This window comes from Macrobrachium rosenbergii, chromosome 4, assembly GCF_040412425.1.
Source record: "Macrobrachium rosenbergii isolate ZJJX-2024 chromosome 4, ASM4041242v1, whole genome shotgun sequence".
In the NCBI taxonomy this organism is placed as follows: Eukaryota; Metazoa; Arthropoda; class Malacostraca; order Decapoda; family Palaemonidae; genus Macrobrachium; species Macrobrachium rosenbergii.
In genome coordinates, this window is record NC_089744.1 from 66,146,855 (window position 1) to 66,170,400 (window position 23,546).

At 38.6% G+C, this 23,546-nt stretch overlaps 1 protein-coding gene across 6 annotated transcripts in view; it reads left to right on the forward strand.

Moving 5' to 3' along the window:
• LOC136835440 (BCAS3 microtubule associated cell migration factor-like) overlaps positions 1-23,546 on the forward strand; it is a 349,957-nt gene that overhangs the window by 178,950 nt on the left and 147,461 nt on the right. For all 6 annotated transcript variants that reach the window (XM_067099015.1, XM_067099000.1, XM_067099005.1 and 3 more), the window contains exons 4-6: positions 4,960-5,175; positions 6,773-6,927; positions 7,366-7,513. In XM_067099015.1, the coding sequence (XP_066955116.1) occupies positions 4,960-5,175; positions 6,773-6,927; positions 7,366-7,513 (519 nt within the window). The remainder of the gene's footprint in view (positions 1-4,959; positions 5,176-6,772; positions 6,928-7,365; positions 7,514-23,546) is intronic.

Genomic DNA, 23,546 nt, shown 5'->3' on the forward strand with positions numbered 1-23,546 from the left:
TCGTTCATCTCCCAGGTATATTGTTGAGGAGAGGAGAAGAGACAGTAAAAACATTACTGTATGTACATAAAAGCAGTAACAATTTGCATAAAGAAAATAAAAGAAGGGAATTTCACATTAAATTTATCATAATGATTCAATATAAAAACAATCAAATACAATACAGTAACAATAAGAAATCAATCGAGTCTTACTTGAGTGGCTGTTCAGTACTGGGCTGGCTGAGAGAGATGGTAGAGAGGAGAGGGAGGGAATGGTGATGGGTTAATGGGGGAGGTCTGCTTCCCACTGACTTCCAGCTGGGCTCGAATATTTTCTCTTTCACTACTTTTTGCCCGTTTCTTTCACTTTACACTCAATTTGCCCAAATCACTTCTTATTGTTACAGTAAATACCTATTGAGTGGCACTTGCTTTTTATGTTTTTTTTTAGCAATGTAAAAGTAACTCAGCTCCATAATAAACACACTGGCACCTTGTTCAGCTTCTGCATCTCTCTTTCGTTTTCTTATGCATTCTTTACTTATTACTTTTTTGAAAATTCCTCATGTTTATTGGATTATAATTGTAATTTCTGTCATTTGCCAACAGTAAATTGATGAGCTGTGGCATAATTAATCTCCTTGCATTCAAGATCCAAGTGCAAAAAATGCGTCGACAATCATACGTGCATGAGGGATTGTTTCCACATCTGCCAGACACTGATTACTCTCTCTCTCTCTCTCTCTCTCTCTCTCTCTCTCTCTCTCTCTCTCTCTCTCTCTCTCTCTCTCTCTCTCTCTCTCTCTCACTAAAACAGACACACAATCGGACACACACACACTATCGATTCCTTTGATTATCCTTGAAAAATGTCAATAAGATTGATTTTGTTATCAACTTTTCCCAGCTGGCCGCGCACCATTTTCACCAAACAGTTTGTAATTTTTTTTTTTTTAAATTACGTAGGTTTAAGAGTATAGCAAGTGTCTAAGTGCATAGGAAGTGTTTATAAGAGTGAGGGAAAGGTTAATAACAGTGTGGAAAAGGTTACAAGAGTGTGTGGAGGGTTTACAAAGCCTTAAAATATATATGTACTGTGTGCAGTAAATAATAAAATAGATATGAGGTAGCTACTTTGCAAATTTTTGCCTAATGCGGGGTGTTCTAGAACTTAACCCCAGTGGTAGAGGAGGGACGACTGTACTTCCATATCCCCATCCATCCGGACTCCAGGAAGTATCTCAGGTTCGTCTTCCAGGGCAAAGTATTTCAAATTTGGGGCTCTCTGCTTCAGCCTCTCAACGGCACCTCAAGTGTTTACTCGAGTCCTCACCCTTCTCGCAAAATGACTTCATCTGAACGGCATCAACATCAGCCTTTACCAGGACAACTGGCTTCTTTGATCCCCTTCGAAGGAGAAGTGCACGAAGGAGCAAACCATTCTTTGCCTTACTCGGGAACTAGGAATATATGAGTCACAGTTAGCCCCAACACAAGAGATTCTCTATTTGGGGATGAGTCTCAATTCTCAGACTTTTCGGGCTTTTCTGTCCCCCAAGAGAATCGCCAAATGCCTCAAGATTATCTGCAGTTTTCTCACCCTCTCATCTTGTTCGGCCCATCAATGGATGAACCTACTAGGGACTCTTGTGTCCACAGAGATGTTCGTCAAGGTGTGCAGACTCCTAATGGAGAGTCCTCCAATTCTACCTAAAAGCCAATTGGGACAGGAAAACCCAACCAGATTCTTTTGTGTTTCCCATCACTCAGGAAATCAAATTGGACCTCCGAAGGTGGCTGTCCGAAGGAAGACTCTTGCGGGGTAAGCCTCTTCTTCCTCTGAACCCCAACCTAGATTTTTACTCAGATGCCTTGGATCTAGGTTGGGGAGCCCTTCTGGGAAGTCAGGAAGTTTCTGGGACATGGTTCACAAAAGAAAGGAACCTTCATATCAACATCAGGGAGTTAAAGGCCATTCATCTAGGACTTCAGTACTTCTTGACCATGATCTACTACAAGACAGTGGTAGTTCATGCAGATGACGCCACCGCATTGTCATATATCCAAAAGCAGGGAGGCACTCATTCTTTTCTCTCTGCCAGGCAGCAAAGGATCTTCTCCTCTGGGCAGACCAAAATCGAGTGATGCTGGTCACTCAGTTTATTCAAGGGAAACTGAATATTCTTGCAGACGAACTGAGCCATCGGGAGCAGGTCTTCCCACCAAGTGGACCTTAGATTCCATGGTCTGTCTCAACCTTTGAGCAGGTCTTCCCACCAAGTGGAGCTTAGATTCCATGGTCTGTCTCGACCTTTGGAAATTATGGGGTAAACCAATGTTGAACCTGTTTGCCACCCCAAGAAACCATCGTCTTCCTCTCTTCTGCTCTCCAGCCCTGGATCCCCTGGCATGGGTGACAGACGCCATGCTCCAGGACTGATCAGGCCTGGATCTGTATGACTTCCCACCCTTCAGCATGGTGAGGGAAGTGCTTAACAAGTTCGTGTCATACCACAACGTCTTGATGACCCTCGTAGCCCCATTTTGGCCCGTGAAGAAGTGGTTCCCGGACCTTCTTCAGCTTTTGGTGCATTTCCCAAGGCCACTTCCCCAAAAACCCTGGCTACTCAAACAACTTTAGTTAAAGAGATACCACCAAAGGTTGTCCACTCGTGCTCTGACAGACTTCAGACTGTCAGGAAGCTGGTCAGAGTGAAAGGCTTTTCAAGAGCAGCTGCAGAAGCTATCACAAGATGCAGACAGCAATCTTCTAGCTACGTCTACCAAGCAGTGGTCAGTTTTTGGCAGATGGTGTCTGAGACACAACATCTCTTCTTCTGAGACATCTTTAACACAAATAGCGGACTTCCTCCTCTATCGGAAGACCTCAGTAGGTCTGTCCTCATCCACCATTAAAGGGTATTGAGCTATGCTTAGCTCAGTTTTTAAGCACAGAGGTCTGAACCTGTCCTCAAACCTGTATCTTAATGACCTCATCAAGTCATTCGACACTTCTGAACAGAAGAAGGCTGATCTGGTTTCCTGATAACCTAGACATCGTGCTCGCAGCCCCTTGTTTTGAACCCCTCGGTTCTGCTTCCCTAAAGGAAGACGCTCTTCTTCATAACTTTGGCGACTGCAAAGCGTGTAAGTGAACTGTGAACTTTTCACAAGAGGGTAGGCTTCTCCCAAGAAGACGCAGTGTGCTCTTTTGCCATAGGTTTCCTCACCAAGAACAAGGACCCATCCAAGCCCTGGCCTTGTTCCTTCCACCTTAAGAGTATATTGGAAATCCTGGGCCCAGAGGAAGAGGAAAGGGTTCTTTGCCCCGTCAGAGTCCTACGATATTACTGTATCTGTGAAGGACCGAGAAGATCGGGGCCATCCAGCAACCTCTGGTTTTCTGTCAAGACTCCTTCTCACCCTCTTTTGAAGAACGCATTGTTGTTCTTCCTAAGGGACCTGATTTTTGAGGCGCATTCTCGGATTCAGGAGGACATTTTGCCTTCGTTCAAAGTGAAAGCACATGAAGTCCGAGCAATCGCTACCTCTCTTGATTTCAAGCATAATGTGTCCTTTTCATCCATTCTTCAGTTGACCTTTTGGAGGTGCAAATCGATCTTCGCGTCTCACTACTTCTTCACACAAGAAACAGACTATACAAAAATGAGGATATAACGTAAAAAATTTACTGGGAGTCAGAAGGTTATTTTAATAGAGAGAAAAAACAAGCACTGATAACAAGGGTAGTTCACGCTTGCATCATGCAAAGAACAAAACTTATCTAGCCAGACAGGAAAGTGAAAACCAGTAAATTAAATTCAAGCTCTTCCATAATAAGTAGAAAGTAATAAATAACAAAAACAAGAGGAATTCCAGTATATAACCATAGTGGGCAGGTAACAGGTTACCTGAAATCTGAGGCTATTTCAATGATACAAGATAGAATCATCAATAACAAAGACTAATTTTCACTTCTGTCATATGAAAAATGAAACTTACTAAGCAAGACAGGAAAATGAACACTAATAGATTAAATTATATTTCTCCCATAGAAAGCAAAAACAAAGGGAATTTCAGTGAATAAATGCAGTGGGCAGGCACAGAGCTGGTTCCTGAAACACACAGACAATAAAAGAAAGTTGTGAAGTACTAATAAAATGAATGCTGAGAAGGAAAGGTTGGATGAAAAATGACTGCTCAAGAACAATAAAGCACAAACTGCATATCTGGAAAAACTGCAAAGTTAAAAATGTTATCGTTAAGTTACACTAAAGAGAATGAGGCAAATTATCATTTGTGGATGTGGTCATGTGTAATGAGGCCTCTCAGTCTTGAACTGCTCTGCTTTGTGCAGCTGGGACTGTGTTACATGGAAGTAAGACAAGATATGATTATTGGAGATGTAATGACACTATTTGAATTGAACCTCTAATTTAAAATTGGAACTACACATACACAAAATGGGTATGAGTAGTCATCTACTTCAAAAACTGAATGCAGCTTTGGTGACAATCTTGGTTAAGTGATAATTCAGAATACTGTAAATACAATAAGATTGTGCATTGCCATTGACATACAAAATCTTGAATAATTTTATTCTGGATGAAAACCACTTACCTGCAGTAAGACTACCCTCCTTCCTGTCCTTGCAATAGGTATGCTAATATTGATTGCATTGGTTCACCAAGGCATCAAGTAGCATCAGACAGATTAGACAGAGGGATCCCTGTGGTGGTGGGGATGACTTATCTGAGAGCAACTAAATATTTTTGCCTGATGTTCAAAAATGGTTAATAATGAGATTTGTAACTGCTAATTTTCTCCTTGCTTTACTGAATCTTTCAGTTGTTTTTAAGACCAATAGAATGCAATTGTAAATCCATGTATATCTTATTTCAGGCTAAGATTCTTGGTAATTATTTTAAAGGAAGTGAATATTAATGGGAATAATGAAACTTCTTTGCTAAACTGACAGGTATGGGTGATTCCTGTGAATGGAGAGGCAGTGGAGGTTTTATCTTGGAGGCAGGGGGCTGTACGGACCCTTAAAGTTCTTCCCTCTCCTACTACATCTTCGAGTGCTGTAGATATTTATTCTCTTAAAAGACCTATCATCGCTCTCTGTGACTCAGCTGGTCCTGGCCCTCAGTTTTGTTCAGTGACATTCATCTCCCTTAAGACTGCTGAACAGGTATGTGATCTTTTTGAGTAGATTGTATTGTAAATGTTTGTGAGCTGTGTTATTTGCTGTCTTGATTGATTATTTGTACAGCTTTTAGTGATTGTCAGCTTCATTGATTAAATGATAATTTTATGTGATTTTATAACTTTGTGTACAGCTTATGTTGCTCAGCCAAGTAATAGTACAGCACTTTGTGATTTTATTTTAAGGACTTCTAAAAGCCTATGCTACAAGGGAATCTCATAGAAGCCAACAAAAGTCTAGGTTTATTTTATTTTATTTTTTCTTATGTGCGTTTTAACAGTTTACTCTCATAATCGAGTTTTTGAAATGTGAAATCCTTATGTGCAAGGTACAACTAGAAGTTAAGCTGAGAAGAAGATAATATAACAAGAATAGTACAGTATTGTTAAGTCAGCTGATCAGATGTAAATACTGCATGTTCTGACTTGATTTTTGAGTCATAATAAACTTTTGCATTCATGTTGTTTTTGTTTTGAGTGATGATAAGCTTTTGTATTCATGTTATTTTAATTATGTGGTGTATTAAATAGTTTTTATGTAGTGCTTAGTCATTAAAATTTGTTAATATTATATATAGTTACATCACTCAGTTATAAGTTATTTGCCAAACAGCAATGATGAAGGCTGTTGACGTACTGCAATGACAAAAGCTATATAATAAGGGACAACAAATACTTGTTCCTCTCACTGAGGTAATTTCCCCAAGGTGTTAATGTTAGTGTATATTTCCTTTGTTCATTTACAATACATGATTGTTAACCATAATTACAAATTGGACCAGTGATTAATAAGACTTGTTCCTGAAATGTGAGGCATTCTTTCAATTATAATCTTGCATATTACAAGAACGGCTTGTATGTACTGGGTTCAGAATCTCTTTCATATTATATTGAGTCCCTGTTAATGTGCATTGGAACGCAGTTGGAAGTAGGCTTTCTAGGAAATTGCAAAACTTAATCATTTGTATGTATGAATTCTGTATAGCATTGTAAGTGTTTGTCCATTGGTTGCATTAAGAAGAATGCATGCAGCCCCCTGACTTGAGTCTATGTTGTGGGTACTGCCCTTCCTATGGACAAGCATTTTTTTTTAAGGTGGGTGGTTGGCCTGATGTATTGAAGAATTGAACAGTGGTGGTGAGATAGTTTTTCCTGATGTATTGAAGAATTGAACAGTGGTGGTGAGATAATTTTTCTACCCTGGCAGTCATTGGGCAGTTCTTTCATTTCACTTTATTAAAGGTAACCTATTTTACATGCACATAAAAATAGATAGAAGACTCTGGAGGGTTTCTTGAATCACCATTAAATACAGGCAAAATTTTAGCAAGAAAATGTATTTGGGCAGTGAAATGGGGAAAGGACAAGGGAACAGATGGAAAAATAACTTAAGAAGACCAGTAAATTAATATGAAGCCTATTTGAGAAAATTGTCATCTTGAAGTCCTTTGGCAAGCTCCAGTTTGATAAAACTATTACCTAAGCAATTGGAAAAATAATTTCCGTTATAATACATTACAGTTCTATGTAGCAAAGATATTCAACCAATGTAGCTTAAAATTTCCATTTTGTTTTCTTTTCAGGTGAAAACCATCAAATTTAAGCATCCTATTCATGACATCCATGCAAATAAAAATGTAATTGTTATATCGTTTCCTGAAAAATTAGCAGTTTTTGATGCAACCACTTTGGAAGACACCTTTACCATTAGCACCTGTTATCCATGTCCTGGACCAAGGTAATACTCTCTCTCTCTCTCTCTCTCTCTCTCTCTCTCTCTCTCTCTCTCTCTCTCTCTCTCTCTCTCTCTCTCTCTCTCTCTCTCTCTCTCTCTCTCTCTCTCTCTCTCTCTCTCTCTCTCTCTCTCTCTCTCTCTCTCTCTCTCTCTCTCTCTCTCTCTCTCTCTCTCTCTCTCTCTTGAATATTATTATTGTTGCTTGATGTAATTTTATAGTCTGTGTACATATCACACGTGTTTGATTGAATTTAATTTTCATGTCTTTATTTATTACAGTAGAGTCATTCAGAAATGTTAAGAAATTCAGATTTTTTGTCATCTGAATATGCCTTTAGACCTCTGCCATAAAGTTCAGTATGTTATGAACTCGCATGCTTTATCTGTATGAAGTAAAATAGTTATTATTGAATAGAAGTAAATCCAGTTTATTTCCTTCAGTGTCAATCCTGTTGCACTGGGTGACCGATGGCTAGCGTATGCAGATCGACGCCTGGTCCCTTTGCATCAGTCATGTGGAGGGATGGTTCCAGAGGGGTCCACATCTTACAAAGCTACTGTCTTTCATGCAGCAAAATCTCTCACAAAGGTATGTTATAAATACAAAGGAAATATACTTCAGTACAAGTATTTTCTTATTGTAGTTTAAAAAAAATACAAACCATTATTGAATAAATCTGTAAACTGTGCACTTCAGCATTTGCCAGAAGATGGAAATAGAGGCATTGTCGAATAGAATCTTAAAAGTATTAAACCAGTATTACTGGATTTGTAGTTATACTGTAAACCTATCACTTATATTAGCCCAGTGTGTTTTTTCATAAATTCTGGATACTTCATTCATAGACATATGTCGAAACTTCAGCAAGAGACATTGTACTTTTCCGCAAGTTGTGGTGTAGTTTTATGTATTCTTTCTAAACTCTAAATTTACGTAAAGTGGAAATGCATATTATGGAGAAGAAAGATATTGTTTTTGTTGTGTTTGCATATAGTAATGAAAAACATTGTTTGGCTGTTTCATGTATTTAATTGTAAGTATATTTGTAATAGTGTTCAACTACTGGCATCGGTTGTTTGTCCAGTAGTTAGTCGAACATTAGGTGTTGGTTGGCGATGGTTGTGACAGGCAGTCTCATCACAGCCTTGGTGCATTGTAGTTCTAACTAGTAGGGACTCAAGAAAAGGGAATGCAGCCATAGTTGTCAGTGTCTCCAGGTCCACTTAAGTAAAGGCAGTCCCCGGTTATCAGCGATCCGGTTTACGGCGCTTGTCTAGTGACGACGATACCGGATTTTCGACACCGATCTCCAGTTATTGGTGCCATTCCCTGGTTATCGGCATTGATTCCCACTTATCGGCATTGATCCTCACTTATCGGCGGTGCCGATCCCCAATATCAGCGCTGATAACCAGGGATCGGGGCTATATTCGGTTATTGGCAATTTTCATTTATTGTCACGCTGTCGTGAACGGAACCCCCACCAATAACTGGGGATTGCATGTATTCCTTTTCACCTTAAAGTTCATTTAGGGAAATTCCTTTAGAAGATCTGCATATCTAAATGGAAGGAGAATTTCTTGAGGTGTGCTTTGGATGAGGGTTATGAAGTAGAGAGTGTGCTCATGCCAATCTGATTCTAATTCAAGCTAGGAATATTGAGTGTGCCAACGGTAAGTTTATATCATTTTATGTCTTAGATTAATATACACAACTCAATGCAGTGATTTAAGTGCAATTTGGAATAGCATATGAGTGAAGTCTTACCTGGGTGTCATAGTATAAGACTTAGGCTCTGATTAGGTTAGTACATTTCAAATCGTTTAGGCTATACGATAACACGTACAAATTGAAATGCTCTACTTATTCTGAATGAATCGGAATAAATTGGTGCCGTGACCAGGATCACAGTGATTGGTTGTTATAGCAGTGATCTGTATAGTTAGAGTTTATGAAATTTTATGGATTGTTGTGATACTTTGCGATAAGGATAAAGACGTGACCAGCTGATGGTGGCAGCCATTTTAGAATTAGTCATGTGTTAGCCTAGCCTGAAATGGATTAGTAGGAAGGATTAACTTGGTCAGTCATTGCCTGGCCTAACTGAAGCCGGACTTTTTTGATAGTAACTTGGTAGGAATTTTAATCTTCCTTTCTATTTTGAGATCATCGTTCATTGGATAAAGTTTAGAAAATGGCTGTGGCCTATCCGGACGTATTCCATATAGAGCAAAAGGTTGCTGTGGTAGGACATTCTCATGTAAAACATCTAAGTCATTTTATGACAGGGTGCTGTAGTAAAAGTGATGTGAGACTAAAGCAGCCCCTGTATTATGGCACTTTTGGGAAATCAGGAGTAGTATGTGATAACCTACTGGATCTTGTACTAGTGGCCAAATTGACAGCATTTGCCCCAGATATCCTTATCCTGTACATCGGAGGAAACAATATTGATGTAAATGATGATGATCCAGAATTGGTGAATAAGGTAAAAAATAAGATTTTAGGACTAGTATAGAAACTGGAAGGTATGTATAACTGTAAGGTTTTGGTGTTTATTATAAAGATTCGTTACCCTCCTAGAAACATCCTTAGGGATAGATATCGAGCACAAAAAAGTCTACTAAACCAGTTCTTGAAAAGAAGCTGAGAAATAACTTTTATTTTCAATCAGTATGTAGAAAGAGACTTTGCCGGGGATAGAGTGCATTTTCAATGTGATATTCATAAGACGCTGGAGAGTCACTTATGTGAAGCATCGGATGCTTACACTTTCAGTCAGGATTGGTAAATACCTAGAAATTAGGTTAAGTTAGGCTAGGCGAATATTGGTTGACGCATTTCCAAATTATTACTTTTCGAAGTTTATGATAAGTTTTGAGATACTTAGGTGAAATTTAATTTGAAATAAAACCCATGTTATACATTGTATATATGTATGTGTAGTCAAGTGCACACATATATAATATAACCATAATGATCTACCATTGATTGATTTGAAGAGGTGTGGCCAACTTTTAAATATTATATATTTGCTAATGCAGTATACAGTAATACCCAGAACTTGCAAGATTTGAGTTGAGCGAATTCACAGATACACAAACTTTTCATTGGAACCTAACTAATTGTCATACACGAGTTTTTCAGACATGAACATTTACGAATACTGAGAAATCCTGCAAAAGTGTTTGTGTTTAATTTTTTTATACAATTTATAAGTTTTCAAGCTTTTATGTGTAAATTAAATAACATTAGATAATAAAAGTAATAATTTCTCTCTCTCTCTCTCTCTTTTACTGAGATGAGAGAATTTTTATGGTACATGTATATGTTTATTTGCTTTGTATGATAAATATAATAATAATAATAATAATAATAATAATAATAATAATAATAATTATAATATAACTGTAATGACAAAATTCATATGTGATACGTATTTTAAACAAAAAAAATATCTTTCCCTCACCTTTTGTAAAGAAGCTCAAAGGCAAAGCTGTCAGACATGTCAGTTTAACATGACAAGAAGGGGGAGGTCTCTCTCTCTCTCTCTCTCTCTCTCTCTCTCTCTCTCTCTCTCTCTCTCTCTCTCTCTCTCTCTCGTAGTTAGTAAGTAGATCATTTTGAATTGATCTAATTTTACCTATACTGTCTACGAACTGTAATATGCTGTTCTAAAACATAGAGAAATAGAGCATTTCAGAACAAAGAGAAAGAGACAGAATAAAGAAGTTTTCAAAAACGAGGTTGCGAAGACTTCTAAAAATAGATCGATGGAATGGGGAGAGAGAGAAATAGTATACTAATCTTACACTCTAATATATTTTTGTGTCAACCATTTATTTCTTTTTTTAAGGGCAGTGTATTAGCTAACTTTTAAATGAAATTACAATATCTTTAATTTCATTTAAAAGTTAGTTTAATTCTTTGAGGTCATGATTAGGGTCATATTTAGCGTTTAAATTCTAGAAATAAGCATTTATTAACATTTTTAGAGACCGTGCCAAACTTATGTGGAAATTTGCCTTGCGCAAGTGGGCTCTGGAGCCTAACCTTCCCTAAGTTTCGGGTATGACTGTTTGCATTTTTTGGAGCTGGCATTTTGTACGCTCTTTTAGTGTTAAGAACTTATATATTTGGTGTTGGTAAATTATAAGCTAAGATGTCTGACCTGGTCAAAAAAGGTTGAAACCACTATTAATGCAGGTGATATCAATAGTATTTCTTCATTGAGAGACTCCTTGAAGGAATGTTTGCAGAAAATCCAGGAATTGGGTAATGAAATATTGGAGATATCAGATCCAGGAGGACAACCTGACCAAATTATGAATCAAGATGAATATAGCCTAAAGGTAGGCACTGAAATTCATAGACTAAACTCCTCCAACACGAGTCTTCTAGCTGTAAGGAGTGAACCTAGTGCACCGATATTGCCTGTGAAAGCTAGTGTAAAGTTACCTAAATTAGACCTTAAACATTTCAATGATTTTGAGAACTTTATTAAGTATCGGTGTACCAACGTACTGATTTTGAGAAAATACAAAAGTTTTCTTATTTGAAGGCCCTATTGGAAAGTGAGGTCCTGGCACTGATATCTGGTTTTAAATTGTAAGGTGGTAAATATTTACAAGCAGTGAATTTGTTAAAAGATACCTGTGGCAGAAAAGTTGAAATCAAGTTGTGTTTAGTTAGAAAACTCTTAGAAACTGAGACTCCCAAGGCAGATGCAGAATTGCTACGGTTTTAGAGCGCTGTTCGAACGCTGCATAAGATCATTGGAGAGTGAACAGCTTGAATTGAGTGAATTGTATACCAAATTGCTCTACACCAAACTACATAGTAGTGTAAGTGAAATAATAAAACGAAGGTGTGGAGAAGGTTGGCTTAAATTTGACACCTTTAAAAATATCTTGAAGAAGAAATAAACAATTTGAGGGCTTTTCCACAGACTGAACCAGTAAAAGCTAATACATTAACAACAGTATCTGCTTTCACAGTAGAACAAGGGCAACCTGTGAGACCAAAAAAAACATCAGTAAGGCCTAAAGAAAATACAAACAAAGCCAAGGTAAACCAGGTTAGAGGATGTGCACTTTGCGGAGGCAATCATATATGGATATAGTGTAAATCCCATGTAACCAGAGGAGGGAAGATAGAACGACTCAGAACTGTGGGTTTGTGTTTCACATGCGCATCCAATAAACACTTCAGTTCCGACTGTGACAGGCAAGGTTGTAACAGTGGCTACACTGTTAGACATCATAGTGCTATATGCAATCGAAACCAACCAAATAAATCTAAGGTAGGTGAGGTACAAGTTGGAACACTCTCTTTGACAAATATTGGACAAGGAAATAAGACGACTAGGAAGTCTATCTTACCTGCAGCCACAATAACCCTAAAGGGTAAAAGAGGTCGCATTGTGCGAAAGAGAGGGTTGTTGGATACCTGTGCCAAGAGATCATATATAAAGAATTCTGCTCTTGAGGGACTCCACTATAAAAGCAAGGGAGTTGAAAATATATCATTGAGAGGTTACTTAACTTCTACACCAGTTAAGGAATATGAAATGGTGAACATCACTGTACCTCACCGGGGTAGATTAATAAATATGAATTGTATAGTGGTAGATGAACTACCAGAATATACGAAGAAATTTGATGTTAAGAAGAACTTAAGGTCGTCGTGTAGAACGAAAATCAGCTATACCCTTACATCCAGGGTATAGGAAATTTTAAAATTTAGTATTGCTGCCAACCATATATGGTTACGTGGTAACTGGAACATGTAGTTCTCCCACCAAGGAGACTCATGTTTCAATTTTAAAACTGGCAGTGGAAACTGACAACATAATTACGGCTGAAGGGGCTACTCATATAAAGGATCCAAGGGAAGATCTTGAAACTTTTTGGAGTTTAGATCATTTAGATGAAATTGACAAACAGTATGTTGTGGTATTGCCTTGGAAAGGCAATAAAAGGAGATTAACTTCCATCTTTGGGTTGGCTTTGAATAGATTAAAACAGAGTGTGTCAAGTTTCAGAAGGACACTTAGTATCTAGAACACTACCAGAAAACCCTGAAGGATCAGGATAGGAGACTCATAGAGAGAGTGGAATATTTTAAAATGGAGGGAGACTGTTAGTTCTTGGCACATCATGGTGTCAAAAGGGTCAGTGCAACAACCCCTATTAGGATAGTATTTGACTGCTCAGTCAGACGGGAAAAGTGGGTTAAATTAAGCTTGAACGATTGTTTGTGGATGGGACTACATATAACAGCTGACGTACTCAAAGTTATACTGCAGTTTTAGGGCAAAGATATACCCACAGAATTTGTGGAAGCAACAAGTGGATTGGGATGAACAACTCCCAGACCCATTACAGAAACAATGGGTTGAGTTATCCGAAGACTTGGAAAAATGTCTTGATATTTCCTTTCCTAGGAATACTAGCCTAGGAGAGGGGGACTCCTTACACACGTTCTGTGATGCCAGTGAGTTAGTATATGGTTGTGTAGCCTATAGAGTTAAGAACAAAAACTCTTATTTATTGGTGGCAAAGGCAAGAGTAGTGCCCATTAAAGAATTGATGGCATTGTTGCTAGCAGCGAGAAGGGCCAAATTTATTAAAGAATCCTTTGAGAAGGATGAGTTTGTAGAATTGTTCGTTTGGTTGGACAGTAAAGTTGCCCTAAGTTGGCTAGTTCAATAAGTGTTCTCCCTGTATTTGTGAAAAATAGAGTACAGGAAATAAACTCTTTAATTCCAGAGGTGGTCTTGTCCTATGTGCCTACAGATGATAATCCCAGTGACTCATTCCTCATGAGTTTTAGAAAATTCTGTAAGAGAAAAGGTCTCCCAGCACTCATGTTGAGTGACAATGCCACCACATTTGTAGTGGCATCAGTATACCTAAAGACCATGTCAGAGAGACCCATTGAGTAGGAATGATGCATGGCTCTTGGCCCAGGATAGGGGAAATAGTTCTCACTCATGATGAGGGGCCAAGGAGCAAGTGGAAGTTGGGCCAAGTGATGGAGTTACACATGGGACGAGACAAGTTCCCAAGAGTGGCTACTCTAAGAATGGCCCATAGCCAGCTCATGAGACCTGTAATTAAGTTATACCCCTTAGAGCTGTGGCAGGAGATAAGGGGAATTAATCCTGCGACAGAATACATTCAGTCAAGCGCCCACCCGAGCAGAAGGACTGCTCAAATAGCTGCAGAAGCCAGAAAGGCATTGATAAGAAGAGGACTATTGTAAATAATGTAGGCATAAGTTTTTCTTGTACGTCGAAACTTCGACAAGAGAGATTATACTTTTCCGCACTTTTCTGCAAGTTGTGGTGTAGTTTTATGTATTCTTTCAAAATTTTACGTAAAGTGGAAATGCATATTATGTAGAAGAAAGATATTATGTTTTGTTTGTATTTAGTAATGAAAAGCGTTGTTTTGTCTGCTTCGTGTATTTAATTGTAAGTACATATGTAATAGTGCTTAACTATTGGCATCGGTTGTTTGTCCAGTAGTTAGTCGAACATTTGGTGTTGGTTGGCGACGGTTGTGACAGGCAGTCATGTCACAGCCTTTGGTGCAGTGTAGTTCTAACTAGTAGGGAATGCAGCCAGAGTTGTCTGTATCTCCAAGTCCATTGAAGTATTCCTTTTCATCTTTAAAGTTCATTTAGGGAAATTCCTTTGGGAGATATGCGTATCGAAATGTAAGGAGAATTTCTTGAGGTGGGCTTTGGATGAGGGTTATGAAGTAGAGATTGTGCTCAGTCCAATCTGATTCTAATTCATGCTAGGGATATTGAATGCTCCAACAGTTAGTTTATACCATTTTATGTCTTAGATTAATATACGCAACTCAGTGCAGTGTTTTAAGTGCAATTTGGAATAGCATATGAGTGAAGTAACCTGGGTGTTGTAGTATAAGGCTTAGGCTACGATTAGGTTAGTACATTTCAAATCGTTTAGGCTATACAATAACACTTACGATATGAATTGCTCTACAGTCGACCCTCGTTAAGACGGACTAATGGGGGGGTCAGGGTGTCCATCTTACCCCATAAGCCGGTTCAGCCGGCGATATCTATATATACGTATAAATATAGTGTATTTCATTATTTTTATAAAGAGAATGAATAATAAACCAATTTAGAACATTTGAATTAAAGCTCATGGTAAAAGATGAAAAATGAAGAATAAAACATGATAAAAATTATAGAATTCAGCCGCATATGTAGATGCTTAGGCCAAGGCATGAACGCATAATTGTTAAGTAAAAAGAAGTGGAGTCTCTAAAATGAAAAGTAAGATAATGAAATTTAGATTACAGGTACACAGTCCTTTACCCGAAATCCTCGGGGCCAGATGTGTTTCGGTTTTTGGAATTTTTCGGATTTCAGAACTGTGGGGTCAGGAGCATAATAAAAAATCACTATTGTAGCTTAAACATTTTTTTTTTCTTTCATGTTTTTTCATTTTGTTTATTTATTCATTGTAGTTTATTAGTATTGATATTAATATACTGTTGAATGAATGTGAGATAATTAAGATCATCAGTAATAAAATAGTGGGACAATTAAGACCTTAAGCACACTAACACATTTTGTTTTCAATAAATGCATTCCTTAAATCGCAAAAATATACATGATCAAAATAATTGTAATTCAGCTTGTGAATTTTAACGATAAGTGAGACTATAGAATACATTTCATCATATCTATCTTGGAGAAGGTTGTTTTTTATTGTTACTAACGTCGTCACTAGTTTGCAGTCACAAATCTGAGGATGGTCCGGGAATAGGATTCGCAAGTGATGACACATCACCACGACAGACTGTTGTGGGATTTTTCATACCACTACATTAAAGTTAAAATTATTGTTGAATTCTTGTTTTCATAAGAAATAATTACATAAAGCAAATTATTGTGTAATTTTTGCCATCAGCAGTCAAATAATCACGATCATGGCAATGTTCAAACTTAGTGCCGTCACGACATATGTCTATAAATAGAACAGAAGTAGAGGGCTGTAGTTGGCTAGCAGATCTCCATGGCAACCAGCCAGCCAATCAGGTTTTAGCTGTATTCTGTCTGAGAAAGAAACGTTTTGCTCAGAGAAGCTGAGGATGCCATAAGTGCGAGTGTTTTGAATACAATACATAGTTTTGAATAGTATATTTATTTTACTGATTACATAAAGAATAGAATGAATTCCTTCTTATTACTTTTGAGTGCAAAATTGTTAGTTCAGAGATTCTTCAGCAACAAAATACATATATTTTTTTTTTTTGCTTCAGAAGATATTTACTAATGCTGTGTTGACATACCTTTAAAACAAAATTCTGCTCTTTAATCTCTCGAGGATAGAATTACAGTACCTGCAAAGAGGGAACTGGCAATTTTCTCTCTCATGTCATTTGCCACATAAACACAAGTATTGTTCAGTAACTCGGCTTTTGTCTTCGTAAAGTTTACCTTTGTCGTGTCTTTTCTTTCCTAAAACACACACAAAGCATTGTACTGTAGCTACCAGTCAGGCAGCAGATAGGTAAAACTGTTAATGCACAGTGATTGGCTACGATACTTCCTACCCTTCCAGACAATAGCATTTCTTAATGATGGTATGTACTGTGCGCAAGTTAAATTGGTTACAAGTTAGAAACATTTCAGTTTAGTACAGTATAAATACAGAACAGTATATTGTCACGAAGTGTACCAAGTACCTGGTTATTACACAACTAATCACAAAATCCAAAAATTTACCACACTTCAGCCAGATACCTGAACCTTCATAACAATAAAGTTACGACTGAACACTCTAAAGGTAACAGTGATCCCTTTAAATTTTATCACTTGAAAAATCAAACTAAGTTTATCAAGTTGTGTGAGGTATTGAAATATCACTCTGTCAAACAACTTTTCCTGGTCTTCATTCACTTCAACTAATTGAAGGAGAACAAAACATGTCTATCACTTGGCCTTATGCACACACAAATAACCCTATTCGCCGGTCGTCAAAAAATGAAACACTGTGTTTTTAAAAAAACTTTAAATACAAAAATTGATTTCTAACTTCAAAATTATAATTAGAATTCACAATCTGAAAAATTTACCATTGCTTGAAAACAACATAAGATTTAATTAATTCTTAAACAAGATTAACTGACAAAACTTTATCAAGAAATTATGTTAACTAAGCAAAATTTAAGCTATTAAGAATTACTCAAGATTTGAAAAAGAAATCATAAATGAAAATCAAATCAAGTATGCAGTGTTAAAGTATCAAAAAAATGTGTAAAATGCTAAGTAAATAAATGTTAAATCACCAACACAAAAGTTTGGGTAAAACTATGAAATTGTAAACACAAGAACACACAAAAAAATGCAAAAACAAGAATATACAAAAAATGCACAAAAGGTTTATCAACAGTAATTTCACTAAGGCAAAATCTTTTTAAAGTTTCTATTTTTTACCATGGTAAAAATAAGTAAAAAACCTCTTTACCTTATACAAGTTTCTGAACACTTTTACAAAACTCTTGCTGCAGCAGAAACACACTTTTTATCTAAGGTGCCGTTACGCTTCTATTACCCTTTCTTGTACTAAGACCTCAGAAAGATATACACTTTACTAGTGACCACACAAATCTGCTATATTATAAATTTTACTCTCCTCTGAAGGAAGAGAGGGATAAGAGAGAGAGAGAGAGAGAGAGAGAGAGAGACAAAACCTAACCAAACTCTGACGGAGTCTCTGTCTGGACTGAACAGTTTCCCAAAACTCTACTGTGAGAATAAACCTATGTTGCCAGTTAGGCATTTTTTGGAAATAGGCCACTCTGGGAATCTTCCCTGGAAAAAAAGGAATAAACTGGTTTTTTTCCCCTGGAGGAGGGAATATAAACAAGGAAATTTTTCTCTGGCTCAGAAGAGCTATTTAGGCCTGTCAGCATACATTCTTTAAAATTGAGAGAGGATTTCCTGTATGCACACTTGTTCAAACACAAAAAGGCCTCTGGACCAACCAGCTTATTTAAACCTGTCATCTCGTATCTCTTTTTAATGACAGTTTAAGTAGATAAGGAAACAAATCTTCGCTTTCCCTCGCCCTGGTCAACAAATTTTATGTAAACCTGTCACCTCATCTCCCTTTTAGTTGACAACTTAAGTGGTTTGGGGCTTCTCTTGCATAAAGGGAAATATACCCTGGTCACACACCTGACAGCTGTGTAAACATTCATCTGTGCAAACACAAGAGCCACCAACTGGGTAACAAGAACCTCACAGAGAGCTGTATCTTATCACACAGCCAACTAACCCTTTTAAGATCTGAGACCTGATATCTCAACACACAGCACATGACAAATACAAGAGAGAATATACCAAAATTACAGAAAACATTAATTTAACAGAATACATATTATAAGACATATCATTATAATATAAAATAAAATATAAATTAAAGTTTTTTATTTACCAAAATAAATGAAAAGCTTTTTATTTACCTTTGGTAAATAAAAAGGAAAACAGTATGTGATGAGCGGAGGAACAGTAACTATCTTAAATCATGATCGAACATTACATATTTTAAATTGGCTGACCCCTCTTCAGTGTCCATCTTATCCGATATCCGGATTAACAGGGTCTGGTTTAATGAGGGTCGACTGTACTTATTCTAAATAAGTCAGAATAAATTTGAAATGCTCAATTTTTTCCGACTCTTCAGAATAAGTAGAGCATTTCAAATCGTAAGTGTTATCGTATAGCCTAAACAATTTGAAACGTACTAACCTAATCATAGCCTAAGTCTTATACTACGACACCCAGGTTATTTAACTCGTGTGATTTCAAATTGCACTTAAAATCCTGCATTGCGTTTTGTATATTAATCCAAGACATAAAACGATTTAAACTTACTGTTGATGCATTCAGTATTCCCAGCTTGAATTAGAATCAGATTGGCATGAGCACAAACTCTACTTCATAACCCTCATCCAAAGCACACCTCAAGAAATTCTCCTTATCTTTGGATATGCATATCTCTTAAAGGAATTTCCCTAAATGAACTTTAAGATGAAAAGGAATACTTCAGTGGACTTGGAGACACTGACAACTATGGCTGCATTCCCTTTTCTTGAGTCCCTACTAGTTAGAACTACACAGCACCAAGGCTGTGACATGACTGCCTGTCACAACTGTCGCCGACCAACACCAAATGTTTGAATAACTACCGGACAAACAACTGATGCCGGTAGTTAAGCACTATTACACGTAAACTTACAATTAAATACATGAAACAGCCAAAACAATGCTTTTCATTACTTAATACAAACACAACAAAACATATCTTTCTTCTACATAATATGCATTTCCTCTACGTAAATTTAGAAAATACATAAAACTATACCACAACCTGCAGGAAAGTACAATCTCTCTTGTCGAAGTTTTGACAACATAAATAAGATAGTATGTTGTTTGACTAGAAGCAGTGCTCATGCCCCTCTAAAGACCATGGGTTCTAGTTAGGTAAGAACCTCATTTCTCGTGTGTCAGCCTAGCTGTTTACAACTTGTTTCCTAAATTTTACTTTTTTAGGTTCTTGTTATCAGATTATTATTATTATTATTATTATTATTATTATTATTATTATTATTATTATTATTAAAAAAGGATGGTTGTATTATGCAAATTTATCTTATACAGTGTCTTTTCTATTTTCCTTATGATTCGCTTTTCGGGCTCAGCGATGTTAGTCAGCAATTGGCCGATATTCATGTTGGAAAAAGGATAGTGTGTGGAATGCGGGAAGTCTTTTATTGAAATATCTAATCAGAAATCCTTCGCCATCTGGATTCAGGCTGTATTTCAGGTACTGTCGACATGTTTTGACCAGCTCGTTGGTCATCCTCTGGATGTGGTTGAAGAAGATGTGGAGAAACAAGGTGCTTGGGTCAGTATTTATAGGGGAGTCTTGATCAGTGCTGAATTATGATTGGCTGCCTGGGGCAGGTCATCTCAGGCAGAGCCTTCTCTCCCATGTTGATGTTTGGGGCTCGTCTTGCGTGCGAGAGGCATTGTGGTGCTGGGGATGAATGGGAGAATTTTGATTCTCAGATGCCGAATTTTGATTCGCTCGTTTGCTAAGGGGGTCGCTCGGTGCAGGTCTCATGGGGAGGAGAAAGGTTTCCTGCATAATGTTGAGGGTTGGTTTCTCCTTCCCAATGTGCAATGCTTCCAAGAGGCGCAGGCAGCGGTGGTCGGTAGTTTAGTCAGTTATTTCCATGTTCGTGATTATGTCTTTTCTTGCTATTCTCTGGTTATGGGCGGTCCTGGCATGGTTAAAGATGGCTCTCTCTTGGGCATGGCAGGAAATCCTCTTGGAGAAACGCATGGTGGTCATACCAGTGTAAGAACCGAGGCATCCTCGGACAGGGCATGAGTACCAGTATATCACATTGGGTTTCTTCAAGGGGTCCTGTTGAGGGGGTCTGGATTGTTACGCATTACCAGGCTGCTCGTCTTTTTGCTCTTGTAATAAATAACTAGATGAATATTCTTGTTGGGGTCAAAGGGGCTGACATTATTCTCGATGATGTTCTTGAGGGCGCGTTCGTCGTCTTTATATTTATGGTGAAATTTCCCTTTATAGAAAAGCTCTATGCATTCAGGGGCATCGGGGCGATGTTCCTGCCGGTACCATTTATCGATGTTCGCCTTGATAGACTCTTCTGTATTCTGGTGTGGGTGTCCGACTGTAGATCACTTGTGAGCAGTCAACTCAAATTTTAGCTTTTGACATGTTTCCTTTTGAGAGTGTTCTTTTGGTGAAGCACTGGTAACCTATGGCTTTTGTATTTATGTTAGGTTCTTTTAGTGAGACCATTAATTTTCAATTTAGGACGTGTTTTCTTCAGTTTGACTTGGATTACGACTATGATTGTTGACTTGTTAGATTTAGTATGTCTGACTCAAGTGCAGCTAGCCTACACAAGACTTACTAAAGAGAAATATGACTCTCACTCTTTGTATGTAGAATGTGGGGGACAATGGTGTTCAACTGATCGAACCTGTGATGAATGTTCTGAGTGGGATGCTAAAAAAATTGAAGGTTTCGGGGTCTCATTTAGCAAAATTAGACAGACAGAAAACTTAAGGTGGCCACTAGAGCTGAGAAACAGACATTAGATAGCAAGACCATAGATAGTTCTGCTGATGATAATATTCCTGCTTTACCTACACCTGCTCCCTCTGTGTCACCCGTTCCCAGTCCTCCAACTATTCAACCTGCTCCTTTACGCAGCTCCCTTGTTTCTGAACCCGACCCCTTTGCCAGCCTTGAGTCGAAACTCGTACATAATTTTGATGTTAAAATGTGCTTAATTGTGGATACTGTGACCCAGTTGGGTGCTTCAGTGTGTGTCGTTATGGACAAAGTGGAAAAAAGTGTTATTGTTAGTTAAGTGTCAGTGGAGGTGGTGGTTGCTTGTCCTGCCTATGCTCCTAGGCAAAGGTCACTGGCGTACTCCCCTACACATGGGAGTAGTCATACTGGAGGCCCAAGGGAGGTCGGTGGGGTCTGCCCATGAGCAGTCATCCCCTCAGTCGGACCTGGTGCAACTAATCAGGTCGCAACAAAGGATGGCCATTGGAAAGGCATCCAATTGGAAATGAGTAGGCTGTCCTTGAGTTCCAAGGCTTCCAGCCCTGAGAAGAAGCGTCAGTGGCACTTTAGTGATGAATCGTGGCCACTGAAAAGGCTGCGGTGGATACTTTCTGCTCCCCTCCAGTGCCTTACAAGAGATTTAGGGAGCCCCTGCAGCAGCCTTCTTATAGTTTCTGGGATTCCCCAGAACTCTTTTCTCCAGAGTACCCAGTGCGGGAACCCAAGCGTTCATCTGCTCCAAGACACTCTTCATCTTCTTACAAGTGCCCAGTAGCGCCCAAGAGCAACCAACCTCCCAGCAACGCCCGGACACTCTGTAGCACCTGAACACCTAGCAACACCCTAGTGCCCTGCAACGCCCAAGCGCCCTTAGCTCCCGTTCCTCTAGTTACGCTTGAGCACCCGTCATTGCACAAGCGCCCTTCAGCACCCAAGACTTCAGCTCCTTCCTTGAAACGCTCGGCATGTTCCTCAACGCATCTGGCACCAGATGCCAAACACATCACGACAGCTATCCCTTCGATGCCTTCTGCTTATACGACAGATCCATCACTAGCACTGATTTAGAGTCAGCTGGCTGACATCTTAAGATTGCTTAAGAGAGAGCTGTCCTCTTCAGCCCATGCCCCTCAGGATTTGCTTCTATCCTGTTTCGTCGGAAGAAGAATGTAAAGAAGGTGTATTGCATCAGGGCTCCACTCCGACAGCTTATGCAGCTTTCTTGACGTACTTGCTGTGGAACTTCCGGGATTCTTCTCATCTGCGGCTCCAGCCTCCCCGGCTTTGCCATTTTTGAGCAGTAACAAGCCTGCCAACTCCTCCAGGTTGCTGAAGATGGTGCTTTCATCTTCCGCTAGGAAGGTTCTCAGTGATCTGGATGGTTGGCTCTCAGAGAAGAGAGTAGGGAAGTCATTGTTCAGCTATCCTCCCTGTTACCTTGTATGTTGGAGGTATTCTTCGTACGACACCAAGAAGCTCCCTCACTGGAAATGGCTGCCTCCTCCCAGGGGGACTTCTTGGGACTTATTGACTCATCTCGGAGATTAGCCTTCATCGTCACTAAGGTGATGTTCTCCCCTATAAAACTCTACCACCTTCTGAAGAACCAATTTAGCATTTTTGAAGTAATAAGTTTCTTAGACTGGTTGGTTGGGACATTAGCTTATAAGATTAAGAATTGCTCTTTGCTACCTGAGGAGGTTGCAGGAGGTCACAGCAGATTGGATGAATGTCCTGTCTTGCATGGATAGGGGCATAAGGGGTGGCTCTCAAGAGTTAGCCTTTCTCTATGCGATAGGAGTACTGAAGAAGAGAGAGCTCTGGTGCTTATTCACCACAAAGAGTGTCATGGCTTCTCAGAAGTCTGCCCTTTTGTATTCTCCTCTCGATACTTGTGAGGGCCAGAGACAAGATAGGCCATTGCATAGGTGCCTAATGCTCTAGAGACCAAACTTACACTTAAATGATTAGCACCTAACCCCCCTCTCCACCCAAGGGAGAACAAGGCTGTGGCTGTTGATGACTTGCCGGGTAGATCAGTGGGTTCCCTCAGGTCCAAGCTCACAGACAGTATGATTGTGTTACCAGTAAAATCTAATCAAATCAGGAGTAGGACTTGAACTAGGGATCACACACACACTGTGGTGTCCAGATGAAATCGACTTCGCTAAATTGAGAGGGATGTCTGTTAAGGTGTTTGTGTGGATCTTCCTTGTTTAGTGAAGCCCTGTTTTAAAATCAGAGGGAAATTCTGGTGGTCTCAGGATTTTGGGTGTTATCTGAGGTAGACCTCATTTTTTTTGTGTGATCTGGTGTAGACCCATATTTTAGAGCATTTTATATCACCATTGTGCTTTTCTAAATGTTTTTGGACATTTTGTCTCTGCTTATATCCCTTACTGTTATTATATCAAACATTATTTCTGTGTTATAGCATATGATCAAAAC